The 18,358-nt window shown below is 38.0% G+C and overlaps 1 protein-coding gene across 12 annotated transcripts in view; it reads left to right on the top strand.

Annotated features, from left to right (window-relative positions):
* mast2 (microtubule associated serine/threonine kinase 2) overlaps window positions 1–17,218 on the top strand; it is a 412,521-nt gene extending 395,303 nt beyond the window's left edge. For 11 of the 12 annotated variants that reach the window (XM_043699131.2, XM_043699132.2, XM_043699134.2 and 8 more), the window contains 5 exons: window positions 1,344–1,570; window positions 1,674–1,796; window positions 5,018–5,154; window positions 6,179–6,366; window positions 13,565–17,218. In XM_043699131.2, coding sequence (XP_043555066.2) covers window positions 1,344–1,570; window positions 1,674–1,796; window positions 5,018–5,154; window positions 6,179–6,366; window positions 13,565–15,690 — 2,801 coding nt within the window. In that variant the 3' untranslated portion in view covers window positions 15,691–17,218. The remainder of the gene's footprint in view (window positions 1–1,343; window positions 1,571–1,673; window positions 1,797–5,017; window positions 5,155–6,178; window positions 6,367–13,564) is intronic. The other variant, XM_043699133.2, reaches the window with a different exon arrangement.
* The last annotated feature ends 1,140 nt before the right edge of the window (window positions 17,219–18,358 follow it).

Below are 18,358 nucleotides of genomic sequence, written 5' to 3' on the forward strand. Positions count from 1 at the left end.
GGCAGCATCGAGGAGCAGGAGAATTGACATTCGGGCAAAAGCCCTTCATCAGGAATGACACCTAATGAAGGGCTTTTGCCCGAAACATCGATTCTCCTGCTCCTCGGATGCTGCCTGATCTGCTGTGCTTTCCCAGCACCACACTTTCGACTTCTGATCTCCAGCATCTGCAGTCCTCACTTTCTCCTACGAGAATAAGTAAGTTTTGTTACATATACCTCAGACTTCTGTGAGCCCACACCTGGAGACTAGGTATACTTAGATTTCTATATTTAAGGAAGGATATGTTCACCTTGGGCTGATGCAGCGAATGTTCATTACATTGGTCGACATGATGAGAGAGTTTTTCAATGAGGAGAGGCTGAGCAATTTAGGACACAGTCTCAGAATAAGGGTTGATTATTTCGGACTGAGATGAGAAATGTCTGCACACAGCAAGTTGTGAATCTTTAGAATTCTCTTCCCGAGAGTTTGGCTGGTCCAATGTTATGTATGTTCAAGATTGGACAGGTTTTCATCTTTCATACTTGAGCTATAAAGGAAGCAAGTTGGAAAGTAGAATTGAAGCCAAAGGTTAATCATGATGGTACTGAATAATCGAGCTCTCATTCTGATTTCCTTATTGTGGTTTGAGTAATAATTTTACATATATAAAGTAATGAAATACTGAATAATACTTAGTGTTGTGAGTATTTACCAAGCACAACAGACTGAGAAACTCCTCCCTAAATGCCTAAAAGGTTGTATGAAACTGAACAAAAATCATGATCACAGTTCTCCTTAATTTCCTGTTATGTTAATCACAGAGATTTAGGTTCTAATTTTCTTCAGTGAACTATTTAGATGTTTGTGCTCATTTGCTTTACCTTAGCAAGAGGTAACAACAATGGATAATTAATATGGAATGATCAACTAGGTTTTAGTGATAGGTATAAAGTTCTCAACAAAAATAATTTTGAAAATTGTACAACCATTTACCATGCCCTGCTGTTGAAATAATACTTGATTAACATAGTTCCGTCATTTATAGAGTGGGCTGGGACGAAGCCAGCTGGTGTTCTGTACTCCAGCAAAGCATTAGTTAACGATCCTATTTGTAATAGTGGACAATTTTATGCTATTTCAGAGCAATTTCTGTAACACTTTAAACTGGTTTAATTGCTTATTTAAAGAAGTTAATTCTCGATGTGTATCAATGAAAATCTCCACTCTGACACATAATACTAGATAAAATGGATGAAGTAATTAGTGAACTAGCCCAAAGAAGAATATTATTTTTTGGTATTTAGGCTGTTGGAAGTAGCCTTATAGAATGACTGCTTTTCTGTACTCTATTTACTTAGACCACCATACTGGTTCTCCCTTAGCCAGCCCGATGTCACCACGTTCTTTATCATCCAATCCATCCTCACGGGATTCCTCTCCAAGCCGTGATTTTTATCCTGCTGTGAGCAATCTGAAGCCTCCGATCGTTATCCACAGAGCTGGAAAAAAATATGGCTTTACCCTTCGAGCTATTAGAGTGTATATGGGAGAGAGTGATGTCTTTACAGTTCACCATATGGTCTGGGTAAGCAGATTTACTTTGTTTCTCAGCTAATAATAATGGCTTTTTTTAAAAAGAAATTGGAACTGCTTTCATCGCTGAAGTGTCGGCTTCTTTTGTATTGCAGCATGTCGAGGGAGATGGACCTGCTCATGAAGCTGGCCTGCAAGCAGGGGACCTGATAACTCATGTGAATGGGGAGCCTGTTCATGGCCTGGTTCACACAGAAGTGGTGGAACTCATATTAAAGGTAGTATTCATTTCCTTCTGTCGGAAATGTCTGATATAAAAGTCAATAGACTGTGTTTGCGACTCTGGTCTGTGTGAACAGCATCATTCATGCAAGTGACCTATTCTTTATACTGTATTTGCTGTAGGGGATGCCCTCACAACTTATGTAATTGCATCATATTGTTAATGCAATGACTCGTTAAACACTACAACTATTCACTCTCAAGCAACATCACTGCTGAAGGCATTGAAACCACTGACTGTTTTAAATCCATAAGCATATGGGTAATATTAAAAGTGTAAGACTTAGAAAGTTTAGCTCCAGAGTGGCAGAACCAGCAAACAAAACAGCAAGCAGAGTGGCAAAAGTAGTGGAGAACAGGATGGGAAGACAGATGCAGCAATAACGATTGCATCACTTCCGGTTCCAACTTCCATTTGTAGTGTGGGCAGAAAGATATGGCTTCAAGAGCAACGACCTCCTGTTTCAGTGCATTGACAGGAGATGTAGTGATTTTCTTGTTGTTGGATTCTCAGGCTTATTTTGCTAATTCTGATACCTGTGTAGAATACTAAACCAACTTACCTCTGCTTAGTTTCTAAGTTTGGAAATATCTTCATCTGATAGCCAAACCCGGTTAGCAGGTAGGGTACTAACTAAAACTGCAGCCTTTCCACAGCTGAATTGGATCTCCAAACAAATAGTTTGCTTGTATGAAAAATACGATTGTTATTTATAAAAGCTTTACATTAAGCTTTAAACTGTATCCATTACAATTTAAAATCTGTCCAGGTAAAATGTTGCTATTTTCTTTGTTTAAAATTGGAAAAGTCAAAATGTATTTAAAATTTTATAAATCCAGTGGGAATCAAAGGCAGATCCCAGTACATGAATGTAAAATCAAGGCTAAAGCATTTGTAGCTTCCTTCAGGCACAAATACTGAACAGATGGCCCATCTCTGCCTCCATAGGCCCCTCATTCAAAGTTGGCAATTAGAATCTCTTCATATAATGTCAAGAAACAGCTGGGTCCACTGGATAATGCTAAGGCTATGGGTCTTGACAACATACCTGATGTAATTTTAGGTAGTGGTGCTTCAGAATTGGACATCAAACTAGCCAAGCTGTTCCAGTACAGCAGCACCACTACAGGAATGGGAAAACTGCTCAAGTATGGCAAATACAGGGCAAAAGTAGGGCAAATATACTCCAGCCAATGACTGTTTCATTATTCTACTCTTCATAATCAGCAAAGTCATGGTGGAATGACATTGGCAGTGCTATCAGTGGCACTTACTCAGCACCAGTGAGCTGGTCACTTTGGGTTCTGCCTGGGCCACTCAGTCCTAGACCTTTTTATTATGCTTGTCCCAACATGGACAAAAAAAACCTGAACTCCAGCAGTGTAGTGTGACTGACTGTCATTGACACCAAGGTAACATTTGACTGATTGTGGCACCAAGAAATCCTAGCAAAATTGATATCAGTGGGAATTGAAGTAAAGTTTTCCACTGGCTAGAGTCATACTTTGAACAAAGGCTTGTGGTTAGTTTGTGAAGGCTAATCATTTTATCCTTTTATCCAGTTCCTCATGGCCCTGTCCTCAGTGCAGCCTTCATGTGTGGCTTCATGAATGATGTTCCCTCCATCACAAAGTTAGAAACGGGAATGTTTTCTGATGTTTGCATAGTATTCAGTTCTGTTTACTGCTCCTGTAGTGCCGAAGTTTCCATCACCACATGCAGCAAGATCTAACCACCATTTTGTCTGCACTGACGACTGGCACACAGGGCCAGGTAATGACAATTCCCAACAGGAGTAAATCTAACTATTTTTCCTTAATACCCAGTGGCATTATTAACACTGAATTCCCTCAGCACCAACATTCCTAAAGTCCCTCAGACCTGTCCATCTTTTGAAAGGTACAAGCTGGGGTTCAATGGAATACTTTCTGCTTACCTAGATGATTACTGTTCCAATCCTCAAAAATCTTGACAATATACAGGTCAATGCATCGGCTGGATCGTTCATTTCTGGCATCACTAGCACACACTGACAGTAGTGTGGACCATCTATAAGATGCACCATATATCATCAGGCCGACTTCCTTAACCAAACCCTCAGCCTAACCAGGGTGTCAGATTCATCAGATCACCATTGCAAGCTCTAAATGCCCTCACTTGGAACTAAATTTTCATTCCTTCACTGTTACTCAGTCAGAGGCCAGGAATCCCTTCTTAATAACATTGTGAGTGTGCCTACATCAATTGGACTACAGTGATTCAGGAAGATAGTTTACCATTGCCACCACTAGTGACACAAATAGAAATAATCTATTATTAGACCCATACTTACAAGGTGACCAAGACTGGGAACTAAATATTCCATGGAATGCAACATATTCAAAGGACAGACAAAATGGAAAAGGAGGAGTAAACCTGACAGTATGGGCTAACTCCTGGACAGACGTGAGAAATCATCTTGGCTCGGAAGGTTAGGAAGTAGAATGGATATGGGTAGTGGTCAGAATTAATTTGGGGGTGAAATGTTGATGGAACTATTTTGGGTCCCCTAAAAGTGGTTGCACAGTTATACAGAGTATTAAACAAAAAGTAATTGGAATAGTCACTTGGTGTTACAGAACTTGAGTATTGCTGAAAATAAAGTGGATGTGCTGCCAAAGCTTTTTATCTGGCATTCATCAAAATTGACACAAGAATCCAAAATGTCAAGGGCAACACTGCTTCGCCAAGGGTGCGAATTAGTCAGCATGTTGACTGTGGTCATGATATTGCTGTGGCGAATGCACCCAGGGCCATTTACCTCAAAATGTTTTTTTTTAAAACCTCAAAAGAGACTCGTTGTTTGCCTCTGATTGATTGGCCCTGATGTGCCATGGGAAATTGCAATTTCAATGAACTGCCTTACCCTTGATGGTGTTGTTAAAGCTGTACTCATCTGGGCTAATAGAGATAGTCACATCACACTTAGACTTGTGCCATATTGTAAGTGATGAAGAATCAGGAGATCCATTGCACACCACAGAATTCTCTGTCCTTAACGTGTTCTTGTGGTCACTGCATTGATATGGCTGGTTGCAGTTAAGTTTCTTGTCAACGGTGACCGTCAACTGTTAATGATGAGGATTTTTATCAAAATGGTGCATGAAGTTACCTGAATATTTGCTGAATATCTGAAGCAAATAATTTTTTTTTTAAACAATTAACATCTATTCATAGAGCGGAAATAAGGTTTCAATATCGACAACTCCTTTTGAGAATACTTCAATCAAAATTGGGCCAGCTCGGAGATCTAACTACAAGTCAAAGATGGCAAGGAGGAATAAGAAGGCTAAAACTAAAGATGGCCAGGAGAGGTACTTTTGAGCAGAAATTATCACTAACACCAGTTTTTCCCATTTAATTTTCCAGTTTTAGGACTTATTACTGTTGAAATGAGTCAATGGGCTTTAAAACTTTACAGTAATGAGTTGTTTAAGAATTATTGATGAGTAACTAGGCTTTTTTTTTGTTCAAGAGCCATTTTCCCTTTTTTTAGGACCTAGCAAACGTAATTATTGAATTTTGAATGAGAATAATTATTGTCTATTCACTTTGCATTTTCCTGCTGCTCAGAATCAGTAAGCATCTGAGCAGGATGCCACTGTAATGAAGCCGCAACTCCTGCCTTTGCTGTGATAATTCCTATGTGGCAGCTTAGCAGTGTCAGTTTGAAGTAAGACAGCTACCTGATGGAGCAGCAGTGCACAGAAAGCTAGTGCTTCTAAATAAACCTGTTGGACTATAGCCTGATGTTGTGTGATTTTTAACTTTGTCCACTCCAGTCCAACACTGTCTCCTCCATATCAATTTGAACTAAGATAATGTAGCGTTACACTTAGTTTAAAAAATGCAACGTAAAGCATGACTATCTATTTTAATTTTTGCCTCTAAATTTGGTCACAAGACCTTTCTGTTACCATTACAATTGATAAAACTGGAAAAAAAACTATTGCAATGCATTAAGGTCAGCAAATCTTACATCTAGTTTTCTGGTATTTGTAGAATCTGGTGGTCCTATCCTGCTTAATTACAATTACTGATATCACTGCAAGTTGTCCCTTCTTCTATGTGTATGATTTGGTCTCCCTGGTCTCCTTTTCATAACCAGTTCAGAGTGTTACATTATAGAAGGCTAACTTGCAGAGTTGCAAGTGTACACTGACACTGATGTCTTGACATTGCTTAATACCTAAAGAGACAGGCGGTATAAATTTTTCTGAATCCATTTTGCGCTTTGCGTTATTGGTAGAAACATCGATTTACACTTTCCTTTTTTAAGCATGTCAGGCTTTTAATTCAATTGTGTTCAATTTATTACTTCTACTTTTTAATTTGCAGTAAGAAAAGAAGCTCACTCTTCCGAAAGGTTACAAAACAAGCAACATTGCTACATACAAGTCGGAGTTTGTCCTCCCTGAATCGATCTCTTTCATCTGGAGAAAGTGTGCCAGGTTCACCAACCCACAACCTTTCCCCTCGCTCACCAACCCAGAGTTATAGGTCAACGCCAGATTCTGTACACTCAGGTAGACATCATTTTTACAGTAAAGTAATAGTCTAATTTATATTGTGGAAGTACTGAAGACAATGTCATTAATTACAGGGAAATTTTCTAGGACGTTTCAGAAGGAATTGTTTTTAGAATTCAAATATTATTTTCACTGCTTGTTTTTAAAATTCTAGAACTTCACCAGTTAATCTTTGTTGATTTTGTTTCTTTGTTGATTTGTGTGTCACAGGTTAGACTGTCATTTACAGACCATCCCTAAATGTTCCAGAGAAGGTGGTGGTCAGCTGCTTTCTTGAACTGCTGCAGTGCTTGGGATATAGGGGAATTCACAGTGTGTTAAGAAGGGAGCTCCAGAATTAGGAAATAGGTTACTTTCAGGACACAGTGTGTTAGTGCTATACAGTGTGCCACGCTGTGATGTGTATTACTGATCTGTTGTCTTTCCTTCAGTACTTCTCACTTTCATCTCTTGATTTTAAATCATAAAATCTACAGTAACAGAATAACCATTTTGAAAATAGGTGACAGTATAAACAGTTCTCAAGATCAAGGAGGCAAATGATAACCTAGTCAATAAGATATACTCCTCTATCTATATTTTCTACACTTAAAATAAATATTTATAAAACTTGAATATCAAAAGAAAAATACATGAATGATGATGGTGAGATTATCCACATTCAAGTTATGATACTTAGTGGTGGATGCCCAATAGTCAGAAGTTATTGTTGAACCATTCCAGCATAAGTGCAACTTTACGAGAGTGATAATTATTTAATTACTTCAAAACAAACTTTGTTGGATTGAAAATTTGAATCTACAAAATGGAGTCTCATTACTTCAGATCTAAAATATTGTCAAATTTTAAACTTTTTTTTCCATCTATTTTAACTCTTAATCTCATGATTATCTTACTCTGTTTTGCTTTGTGTCAGTGATTTAGTGTTGGATTGAATATTCTCATCTACATTTCCAGGTCTGGACTCTGTTGGCTAGATATTGATGTGGATTTTGTAATTGTGATGAGGGCATAAATATCAGCATTCACTATCATTGCTCTGTGAAATTATTGTTCTGGTGTCTTAAATGCAGCAAGCTAGAAGCTGCTGTTGATGATTCTTTAGTCTTCTACATCATCCATTATTGAAGTTTTCAGCAATGATATTAAGACAGGAAATCAATTTAGTGGCACGATTTTGGAATAACTTACCACTTTCATTTTAAAAACACTAGAAAACTTCAACTTCTGTAAGGAGGTACAAAAATCTGAAAGCCATTAATTCATATTTAAGGGAGATGATTTTTTAATTTGCGGAAATTTCCTCAAAAATTATTTCATGTTTGGTGTTGTCCAGTAACAGGATGCTGCTGTCAAGCCAAAATGAAATTCTGCATCCTACACAAATAAGTAACATGGTGTCTGAGTTTCAATGCTGGCGTGAATCCAAATGCATAGGCTGTACGTTTCACAACAAACAAACCGTACCTAACAACGTATAACTTTTGACTATCCGCCGGAAGCAGCATTTCGATTGGGCTGAATCTTGCAAAACTCAGCATGTCTTTCCCTATAGCGCTTGATTCACTGACTGATTTAAAAAGAAAAGTCTGTCTTAGCTTTGAATATACTTAACAACCCAGTCTCAACAGCCTTCTGGTGAAGAATTCCTTAGATTCACTACCCTCTGAGGGAAGAAATTACTCCTCATCTCTGTCTTAAATCTGTGACCCCTTATTCTAAGATTATGCCCTCTGGTCTTAGACTCTTCCACAAGGAAAAACTAACTTTATAGATCTATCCTGTCAAGTCCCCTAAGAATCTTGTATGTTCCATTAAGTTTGACTTCTACATCCCAAGGAATACATGCTCAAACTCTTTTCGTAAGACTGTCTCTCCGTACCAGTGTCAACCTCGTGAGCCCACTCTGAACTGCCTCCAATGCCAGTATACCCTTTCTTAGATAAGGAGCTAAAAATTTGTTTGTTGTATTCCAACTTTGGTTTGACTAGTGCCTTGTCATAGCGATGTACTGTAGACCCTTCAGTCTAAATTGTCCATGCTAACCAGATATCTTAAATTAATCTAGTCCCACCTGCCAGCACCTGGCACATGTCCCTCCAAACCCTTCCTATTCATATACCCATCCAGATGCCTTTTAAATGTTACAATTATACTAGCCTCCACCACTTCCTCTAGCAGCTCATTCCATACACACACCGTCCTTTGCATGAAAAAGTTGCCTCTTAGGTCTCTTTTAAATCTTTTCCTCTCACCTTAAACCTATGTCCTCTAGTTTTGGATTTCCCCACCCCACAGAAAAGACCTTGTCTATTTATCCTAACCATGTCCCTCATGATTTTATAAACCTCTATAAGATCACCCTTCAACCTGTTGCTCCAGGGAAAATATAGCTCGAACCCTCCAACCCTGACAACATCCTTGTAAATCTTTTCTGAATCCTTTCAAGTTCCACAACATCCTTCCTATAGCAGGGAGACCTGAATTCCGCGCAGTATTCCAAAAGTGGCCTGAAGAGCCACAACATGTCCTTTCAATTCCTATACTCAATGCACCGACCAATAAAGGTAAGCATACCAAATGCCTTCTTCACTATCCTTTCTATCTGTAACTCCATTCTCAAGGAACTGTGAACTTGCATTCGAAGATCTCTTTGTTCGGCAACACTCCCCAGGGCCTTACCATTAAGTGTATAAGTCCTGCCCTGATTTGCCTTTCCAAAATGCAGCTTCTCACATTTCTCTAAATTAAACTCCATCTGCCACTCCTCGGCCCATTGGCACATCTGAAAAAGATCCCATTGTTATCTGAGGTAACCTTCTTTGCCGTTCACTACACCTCCAATTTTGGTGTCATCTGCAAGCTTACTAACCATACCTCCTATATTCACATCCAAATCGTTTAAATAAAAGACAAATAGCAGTGGACCCAAGACTGATCCATGTGGCACACTGATGATCACAGACCTCCAGTCTGATAAGTGACCCTCCTCCACCACCCTCTGTCTTTTACCTTTGAGTCAGTTCTATATCCAAATTGCTAGTTCTCCTTGTATTCTATGTGATCTAACCTTGCTAACCAGACTCCCATGAGGAACCTTGTTAAACGTCTTACTGAAGTCCATATAGATCACATCTACCACTCTGCGCTGATCAATCTTCTTTGATACTTCTTCAGAAATGCTCAATCAAGTTAGTAAGACATGATTCCCCATGCAGAAAACCATGTTGACTATACTTAATTAGTCCTGGCCTTTCCAAATATATGTAAATCCTGTCCTTCAAGATTCCCTCCAACAACCTTCCCATCACCAATGTGTATAGTTTTAGGCAACATTACCTTGAAATAAAGGCAACATTCCATTTGTTTTCCCTATTACCCGCTGAACATGGATGCTAGCTTTCTGTGATTCACGCACAAGGACTGCCAAATCTGTTTTTTTCCTCTACCTGTCAAGTTTCAATGTTTGATTTCTTATGTTCCATTCCTGACAAGGGCAAGATGAAAAAGCTTTAACTTTGAGTCTCTATTTAACAATTTGGTACTACCAACCACTTAACTGTCAGCATAGCTTGGTACTACTGAGAAAGAATGTTTTAAGATTTCGGTGCATACGTTAATTTTTTTTTTTAGATTAGATTCCCTACAGTTTGGAAACAGGCCCTTTGACCCAACCAGTCCACACCGACCCTCCGAAGAGTAATCCCCCCCAGACCCATTTCCCTAACACTGGGCAATTTAGCATGGCCAGTTCACCTGGCCTGCAAATCTTTGGACTGTGGGAGGAAACCAGAGCACCCGGAGGAAACCCACGCAAACATGGGGAGAATGTGCAAACTCAACACAGACAGTTGCCCGAGGCTGGAATTGAACCTGGGACCCTGGTGCTGTGAGGCAGCAGTGCTAACCACTGTGCCACCGTGCTGCCCCTATATATAAGATCTGAATCAATTGAAATTATAGGCTGTCTCAAATTCAGTCGATCTAAAAGTTACAAGGCACATTCCAAGTAAAAAAGATGTCTTCACAAAATTTATCAAATTTACCACCAAGGACAAACAAAATAAAATTGAATGAAGCAACAGTTTTCCAGTCGATCTGCTTCAGGATGCAAGCTTGTGCCATGAATTGACTGGGCACAGGTCTCTTGTTCTGTTGTGTTGACTACTTGTTACCAAAGCACTCAAACCTGGACCTTATTAACCTTTGCTGGTAGTACTCCTGGGCATGATCAAAGGCATCCTGAAGTTGAATTGACTTACTAGGGCATAGTCACTCTTGGATTGGTTCGGTAGTATATGCCCAATTTCTGATGTATTTCTTTAAAATAATTGTCATTTTACTGACATCACCTGACTGTCTCCTGATTCATTTTTTAACGAGCCATTTTGTAAGATCACCTCTTTTGTAATAGTTCCAACTGGAAAGATCTTTACCAAGAGAAGGTGACATGAGTGAGCAATTTATGTATCTGCTTAAACATTCAGTGGTGACACTGTATACTCTAGCTATCATTCTAAATGATATTCTAAAAAAAAATACAAAACTCAGTACAGAACCTAATTCAAAGTAATAAAATCATACACATACATACATATATACTCATAGACCTGTTACACACTTTGTTACCAAACTAAATCATTTTAAAATATAGCTTTGTTTTTGAAGAAAAGCATTTTACTTCATAGCATTCTCGCATGTGAAAGGCTAAGTTTAATTATCCTGACCCATAAAATAACAAGGAGAAAGTGAGGACTGCAGATGCTGGAGATCAGAGTCGAGAGTGTGATGCTGGAAAGGCACAGCAGGTCAGGCTGCATCCGAGGAGCATGAGAATAAACGTTTCAGGCATGAGCCCTTCATCAGCCCTTTATCATGATTCCTGATGAAGGGCTTCTGCCTGAAATATCGATCCTTCTGCTCTTCAGATGCTGCCTGACCAGCTGTGCTTTTCCAGCACCACATTCTTGACCCATAAAATAACAAGAAATTCTTAATTCCTACTTATGATTTTGCTTTCTCCCTACAGGAAATGTTTACAACTAACCACAATAATACAGGATATAATTTAATTCTTTACTTGATAATGAAGATAAAATTGTTCATTATTGTACAATAACTTAACCTTATGTATGTTCTTTGTTCAATTCGCACTGTACATTTGTGTACAATCTAGCTTGACATAACAATGATGGACTGCTATGTTATTGGAGTTGTCATTTTTCTCATGATATCTCAAACTAGGGCCCTGTCTAGTAGATCCAATAGAGATAAATGCCCAAATGGTATTATTGAAAAACATTTTTTACTTTTGGCTCCCTCAAGCAATGTCATGAAAAATAGACTCCTTAATTATTCATTCATTTCTTGTTTGTTATTTTCAAATCATCAGCCGTATTTGCATGCCTATCAGCAGTGGCTGCATTTAAAATGTTTTTAGATATAGAATATAGTACTTGTGGCCATCCTAACGAAATACAGGAAGGGTCAGGATTTGAAACATTGACTCTGCTTTCTTTCCATAGAAGCTGCCAGACCTGTTGACTTTCTCCAGCAATTTTAGTTTTTGTTTTAGATTTGCACATCCACAGTTCTTAGTTTTAGATTATGTTATGACACAGCTGTTAATTAAACCAAACACCCAGAAAAAGCTCACCTCACCTCGTCGTCTGTTAAAATTTGAGTGACAGAGAACTCCCAAATTCCACTATTTAAAGAAAATACTATCAATTTATTCTTTAACTCTAAAAGAGAACATTAAACAACAGCTATTCACAACTCTAAGCCCCTTTCTCTTAACTGTTTATTACCTGCCTCCAACTCTATAACATTATACCGTTCCAATGAAAGCACTTATTAAAATTACATCAACTTAATTTGAAAACCATACAGTGGCTGTCGTCTGTGGTGTCTGTCTTCTTCCAGCTAACGATCTCCCTGGGTCGTCGTCTTTCTTTTTACTATGGAGATGTTTCATATGAAAAGGTCCCTTTGATAGAGAGTGTTTCAAATGGCACTTGCTCTCTCGATGGCAGTTACTCTGTCGGACGTTCAAACTGCCTGCCTTTTTTGTACCCCAACATCAGATCATCTCATTGATTCGATGTTGGCAAAACAATAAATTCAAACTCGATTGGTTTTAGTATCCTGGGACATAATTTAATTTAAACTGGTTAAATTTGAATTGTTGTCAGAACAGCAGCCAACTCAGGTAATCATTTCACCACCAAATATTACATATTTTCAATTTTCCAGTATAGCTGGCTAGTCATCACATGTGCTTGTCAGCACTCAGTTCAGAACATCATTCACTCTCTCTTAAAGGTACAGTACTCACCTTCAACTTCATAACAATTAAGATAGAATAAATGCTTTCCTCATTCTTATTTTCATGTTCTTTGAGTTGCTAAAACTAGGCTACAATCAGTTAAGACAAACAAACTCAATTATATAATACATGAAATAAGATCATGGTTCATAAGTTTTAAACTTTCAAATGAGCTGAAATGTTCTGCATTTGTAATTTTAAGTAAGTCATTATTGTGGTATTTCATGGGCCCATGTAGCTTGAAGTTGTGTTGAGATTTTTATTAAGTCATTATTTGGTAGTTGTTGAACTATACCAGAGAACACAAATCCCAAGGTTACCTCATGTCACTGAAACTAGCAAATTCTGTGCAGTTTGCTGAGAAAAGAATGTGCTCTAAAATCAAACTTGTTCAATTTTCATCTCATCTAAATTGCATTAAAATAAAGCATAGAGTTGTGGCTAGACAGTTATGAGTGTGTTGATAGAAATTACGTAAGCAATACATTTACTGGATCACTCACTTGTCCCTCATTAGTAATTAGGTGATGATAAGGTATGAATAACAAGGACAGAATTATCCAAACAGCAATTTTTAATTCCTTCTAAGCCTATGATTGGAAACGGTAAAGAAAGTATTTCTGATCCTTCCTTGTAATAGAGAAAAATGTGATGACTAAATCTAAAAAGCTTTGGTGTTGTGTCCTTCAGATATTTCTTGTGCAAAACTATGTATTGGAGGTGAATAACTAAATTTGCAGGGTTTTTTTGTCATTGCATGGTTGTGTTTACCTGTTTTCATCTCATGAATGTCAGTTGGGTATGATTTTTAAGTTACTCTCTTTTTATTGAATAATAATCCCATGATTATCATCTCTCTCGTTCTAGTTGGTGGTAATTCTTCACAGAGCAGTTCTCCGAGTTCCAGCGTGCCCAATTCTCCCGCCAGTTCTGGTCACATCCGTCCGAGCTCCCTCCAAGGATTAGCTCCCAAACTTCAGCGACAGTATAGGTCACCCAGACGCAAGTCTGCAGGGAATATTCCTCTTTCTCCTCTAGCTCGCACACCATCACCCACTCCGCAGCCAACATCTCCTCAGCGCTCCCCATCTCCACTGCCTTCACATTCTTTGGGCAGTTCAAATGCAGCACAATCATTTCCAGTTAAATTACACTCTTCCCCACCACTGGTCCGGCAAATCTCCAGGCCAAAGAGTGCAGAACCTCCAAGATCACCTTTATTGAAGAGGGTGCAGTCAGCTGAAAAATTGGCTGCCACTCTGTCATCTGAAAAGAAGTTGTCATCTTCCCGAAAGCACAGCCTGGATATTTCACACTCAGAATTTAAGAAAGAAATGCTGCAGAGAGACCCCAGTCTGCAGAGTTTACAAGAATCTGCTAATGAGACACAAGGCAACAAACGTGGCCCTGCAGAAAAGGGGACGCTAAAGCAACCTGCTGCCCGAAAAATTGGCAGACAAGAATCATCAGAAGGAATGAGTAAGGGCAAATTGAATGACAAACTGGTAGCAATAAGACATGACAGAGCAGAAAGAAGAGAAGCTTTACAAAAGCAAGATGCCATTCATGAGGTAGAGATCTCTGAGGATGAAAGTGATGAAGGTTCAGAAGATAGCCAGGAAGGGAGAAAGTTGCATCGGTCTTCTGCTCAAACTGATGTTTCAAATTTACTTGAAACTTGTTATAATTCATGTAAAGCAGAAAGTAGAGATTCTTCAGAGGATGATCTCAACTCTATGTTCTTACCTGAGTCCAAAGAAATGAGCAGTTCAGCTGCACAGAAAATAGCAGAACAATATCAGTCAGAAGAACTTTCAATTAACACTGTACCTGGGAAAAAGGCTGTACTAGAGCATGATGTCTTGGGCATAGAAAAGAGTGGCCAGAATAAAACAGGTTCCAGAGACTTGAATACTATTGAAGTAAAAAAACCTCTAATGGATTGTGTTACCACAAAGGTTAATGATTCACCCAAAACGCACTCAATGCAAAAAGCCGCAGAGGAACCGTCAAACCAAGAACTCAGGAAGTCAGCATTCAAAATACGTCAAGACATTCAAATGAATTTATTGGAAGCTGGTATTGATAGCAGTAGCACTCCTCTTAATCAGATGGTGCATAGAAAACCTACAGAGGATGAACATCACAAACTATCAGAAGTAGCTGATCAATATCTGCTTTTCACATCAATGTCTCCTCATACCTCAGAGCATCCCCAGAGAATTGAAGATCCTAAAAAGGATGTCACGCGAACTGTTTGCAAGCCAAATGATGAGGTCAAAGGCCAAATTGTGAATAAGCAAAAAGATTCGTTTGGAATTGGTGCAAAATCTTTTCATTCAAATAATGCCAAGTATCTTAAACATTCCACTGCAGGAGAAATGGAAGGAAGATTAAGCCAAAGTGAGCAAATATTAAAGGAAAGTGGAGGGCCTGACACCAAAACTCAACCTGCAGTAAATACGGAAAATACAGGTGGCACAAAATGCTCTCCAGCTAGCTTTGTTAAAACACCTTTCGTTTCCCATTTAGCAACTGTTGCCAAAAATGTATTGGGTCCAGTGAAGTTGGCTATCCCTGGAATAACAGAAACTGAAAGGAGGAAAGAAGTGGGTTCACATGATTTGGCAGCCAGGAATGATAAAGAAGGGCCACATTTGAACACATTTGAGCCTGCTACAGTAGTGTCAAGTATCACAACACCCTTATCAAAGCCTGAAAGTTCGAAACTGAAATTCGAAGAGAAGGGCATAGTTTGTGGTTCACTGTTAAAGTCTGAGCCAGTCGTGGAAGTTTTATGTGAGCAAAAAGCAGTGCAAGATACTGCAAGAATTTCATCACCAAGAGAACAACAACAACTGAATGTGGAAAAGTGTGGGAGAGATCAATCCGGAAGTTGTCATGTAAAAAGCAAAGAATCAGTAGACTGTAAGTCAGAGCAGAATGTGCAGCTATCACACAAATTTGCATGTGATAATTTCAAAAAAACATAGTTGATAATTCCCAATTATAGGGAAGTGGGTCATCAGCATTTAACTATAAATACCTTTTTTTGGAGGTTACTTAGCTGCATGTTTGACTTTGTACCCATACACTATTGCAAAAAAAATCAAATATGTATGACTAGTTTAGCATTTTCTTAACACTATATTCAGTTCTGAGGACAAGTCCTGTTCTGCCAATATGCTACTGTTTCATTTTTTCTTTGGACGTGAGCTGACATTTCAAACAGGGTAGCTGGCATTATTTTTTTCCACTCTATTGCAAATACCAATTTGATTTTAAGTTGGACCAAGGGTTCTTTGGAAAATTGCAAATTGGTGGTTATTCCTGTGTACACTGTGATTTTTATGAGAAATGCCATAATGCACATTAATGAGTACATTTAGCTGACATATCATCTCTGTTTTCTACATTTTCAAATTTAAGTGACTCCCAACTGCAATATGCCTATAATATGCATTGACATCTGTATACGTGCAACCCAGGTTTGCCAACAAAGCCTTGATAGAGGCCTATACGTTATTATTTACTAGATTCTTTGTTGTCATGGTGTTGCCTGAACTCTTAGCTCTGTAATGTAACTTGTCACTATGCAAGGTAATACATTCCTGCAGAGTATTTGACAGTGTACTGTATTTTGTCCTTCTTTTGTATTAATGTATCAGAGAAATGTATCTTATTTATTGTAAATATATACACGACAGTCTTGGATGTCTTTCTGGGTTTGTGCCACGTAGATACTTTGTTGTCATGGAGAAATGTTGTGAATATGTAATGGCAGTACTTTCACAAAAAAGTGCAAAGCATTTAAAACAAAACCATTTTAGTACTTATTTAACCAATACGAAATGTTGCCATGAACTGTTGCAGTAGGGTTTTTTGTGTTGCATTATTATGGCATGTTGGATTTAATGACATCCCTTTAAATATACAGAACATTTTCCACATTTCAAAACACATGTTGAATAATACCCTTTAGACCTAAGACTTTAATGGCAGTTTGCTTCACTTTTTTTTAAAAGCTCCCATTACAACAATATAACAACTTTGCAATAGTTTTATGTAACTAGCTGTTAGTTTTCAGCAGATGTGAAAGTTTTAATTTGGTTTCCCCTTCTCTCTTTCCTCTGTTTCTCCCCTCCAATCCCCTCCCAACCAACCTCTGCCCCTAATCATGCTACCTTCACGATGTATTGCACTAATAGTACTCTGAGCTTCTGCTAGCCTAACAATTGTAGATTGCTTTGTTTCATTAGCAGCTACATTTTGCTAAATGTGTCAGATAGTTGAACTAAGTTAGACAGTTAACAGTTAATACTGACTGATTTTAATTGCTGTGTTTAAATTTTTTAAATAAAAAGACAAAAAGGAAAAAAGAGCAGGTTCTAAGGACATTACAGTACTGTGGAGCTCATGCTTTTGTTCACAGTACATCTAATTGATTTCTTTCTGCTATAATGTTTTCACTCAAAGTTAATGAGGAAGAATACTTGAAATAAAGGGGGTGTGTTTACTGCCGTGAAAAGGAGTATGGCATTTTTTGTGTTGTCTTTCATATTTATCAATTTAGGATGAAGATTTGTTCTTGTTTTCTAAATGCCTCAATGTCTCACAAGTCCAGTATTATGCAACACACTAGTGTTCATGATCCAGATGGCAATGTTTAAGGATGTGCACCTGCAGTTATGACAGTCACAAAAAATGTACTTATAAATTACAGGCTAATTGTATTTAATTTGTTCTTTGAGGAGGTTAAGCCATAATTCGCAAAATTTAAGAGCTGTGGTTAATTTCTAAATTGTGCATAAATGTGGTATGATTCCGTTTTTTAATTAAAAATCAACGCTCCCATTTCACCACATTACTTGCACCAAAGATAGTAAAATTAATTTAAAATAAATTTCAATTAATTGAAATATGCTGTTCAATCTGTTACATGTTGACATAATGAGGGTCGGTTATATATCACCTCTGAGAAATGTCTGAGTGCCCTTTGTATACAAAGGGCATCAGTTAGCTCAACTGGCTTTATGGCTGGTTTGTGATGCCCCTAGTATGGATTAAATTCCCACAATGGCTGAGGGTATCAAGAAGTATTCTCCTTCTCAACTTCTCTCCTCGCTGTGGTGACCCTCAGGTTAAACCACCATCATTCGTCTCTCTCTGATAAAAGGGGTGGTCTTATGGGACTATGACGACTTTACCTTTTACATCAATTGACTTTCAAATTCAGGTTTATGTTATAGTACATAAGCATTTATGGAAAGGGCTTTCAGTCACAAGGCATATTTGTTCTTTCCATACATATCATTGAAAGCATGTTGAGTTGTCATAAATAAAATCTCTGAGAAGAATAAATAATATGATCTTTTTCTAAAACCTCCTAAAATAAACTTCTGAAATTTCATAGTAACTGTCTAATATTGCAGCTTTCGTTACTCAATCTTAACCAATTGAATGATATTATTGACATTCGTGTGGCCTTAGCATAGTACAGAGTTATATTTTTTGAAAATTGCCTGTTGACTGATATGACATAAAATGTTTATATATGCCCTTATTAACAAGTTACTTATCTAATTTCTTTTTGCTTGAGTTCAGGAAGATAAAACTATTAAAAGAATATTATCCATATAACTTTCTGTTCCTTGAAAACTA

Source organism: Chiloscyllium plagiosum, unplaced genomic scaffold (assembly GCF_037043375.1).
Source record: "Chiloscyllium plagiosum isolate Xiang-an unplaced genomic scaffold, Cpla_swu_hap1 HiC_scaffold_9, whole genome shotgun sequence".
Classification (NCBI taxonomy): domain Eukaryota; kingdom Metazoa; phylum Chordata; class Chondrichthyes; order Orectolobiformes; family Hemiscylliidae; genus Chiloscyllium; species Chiloscyllium plagiosum.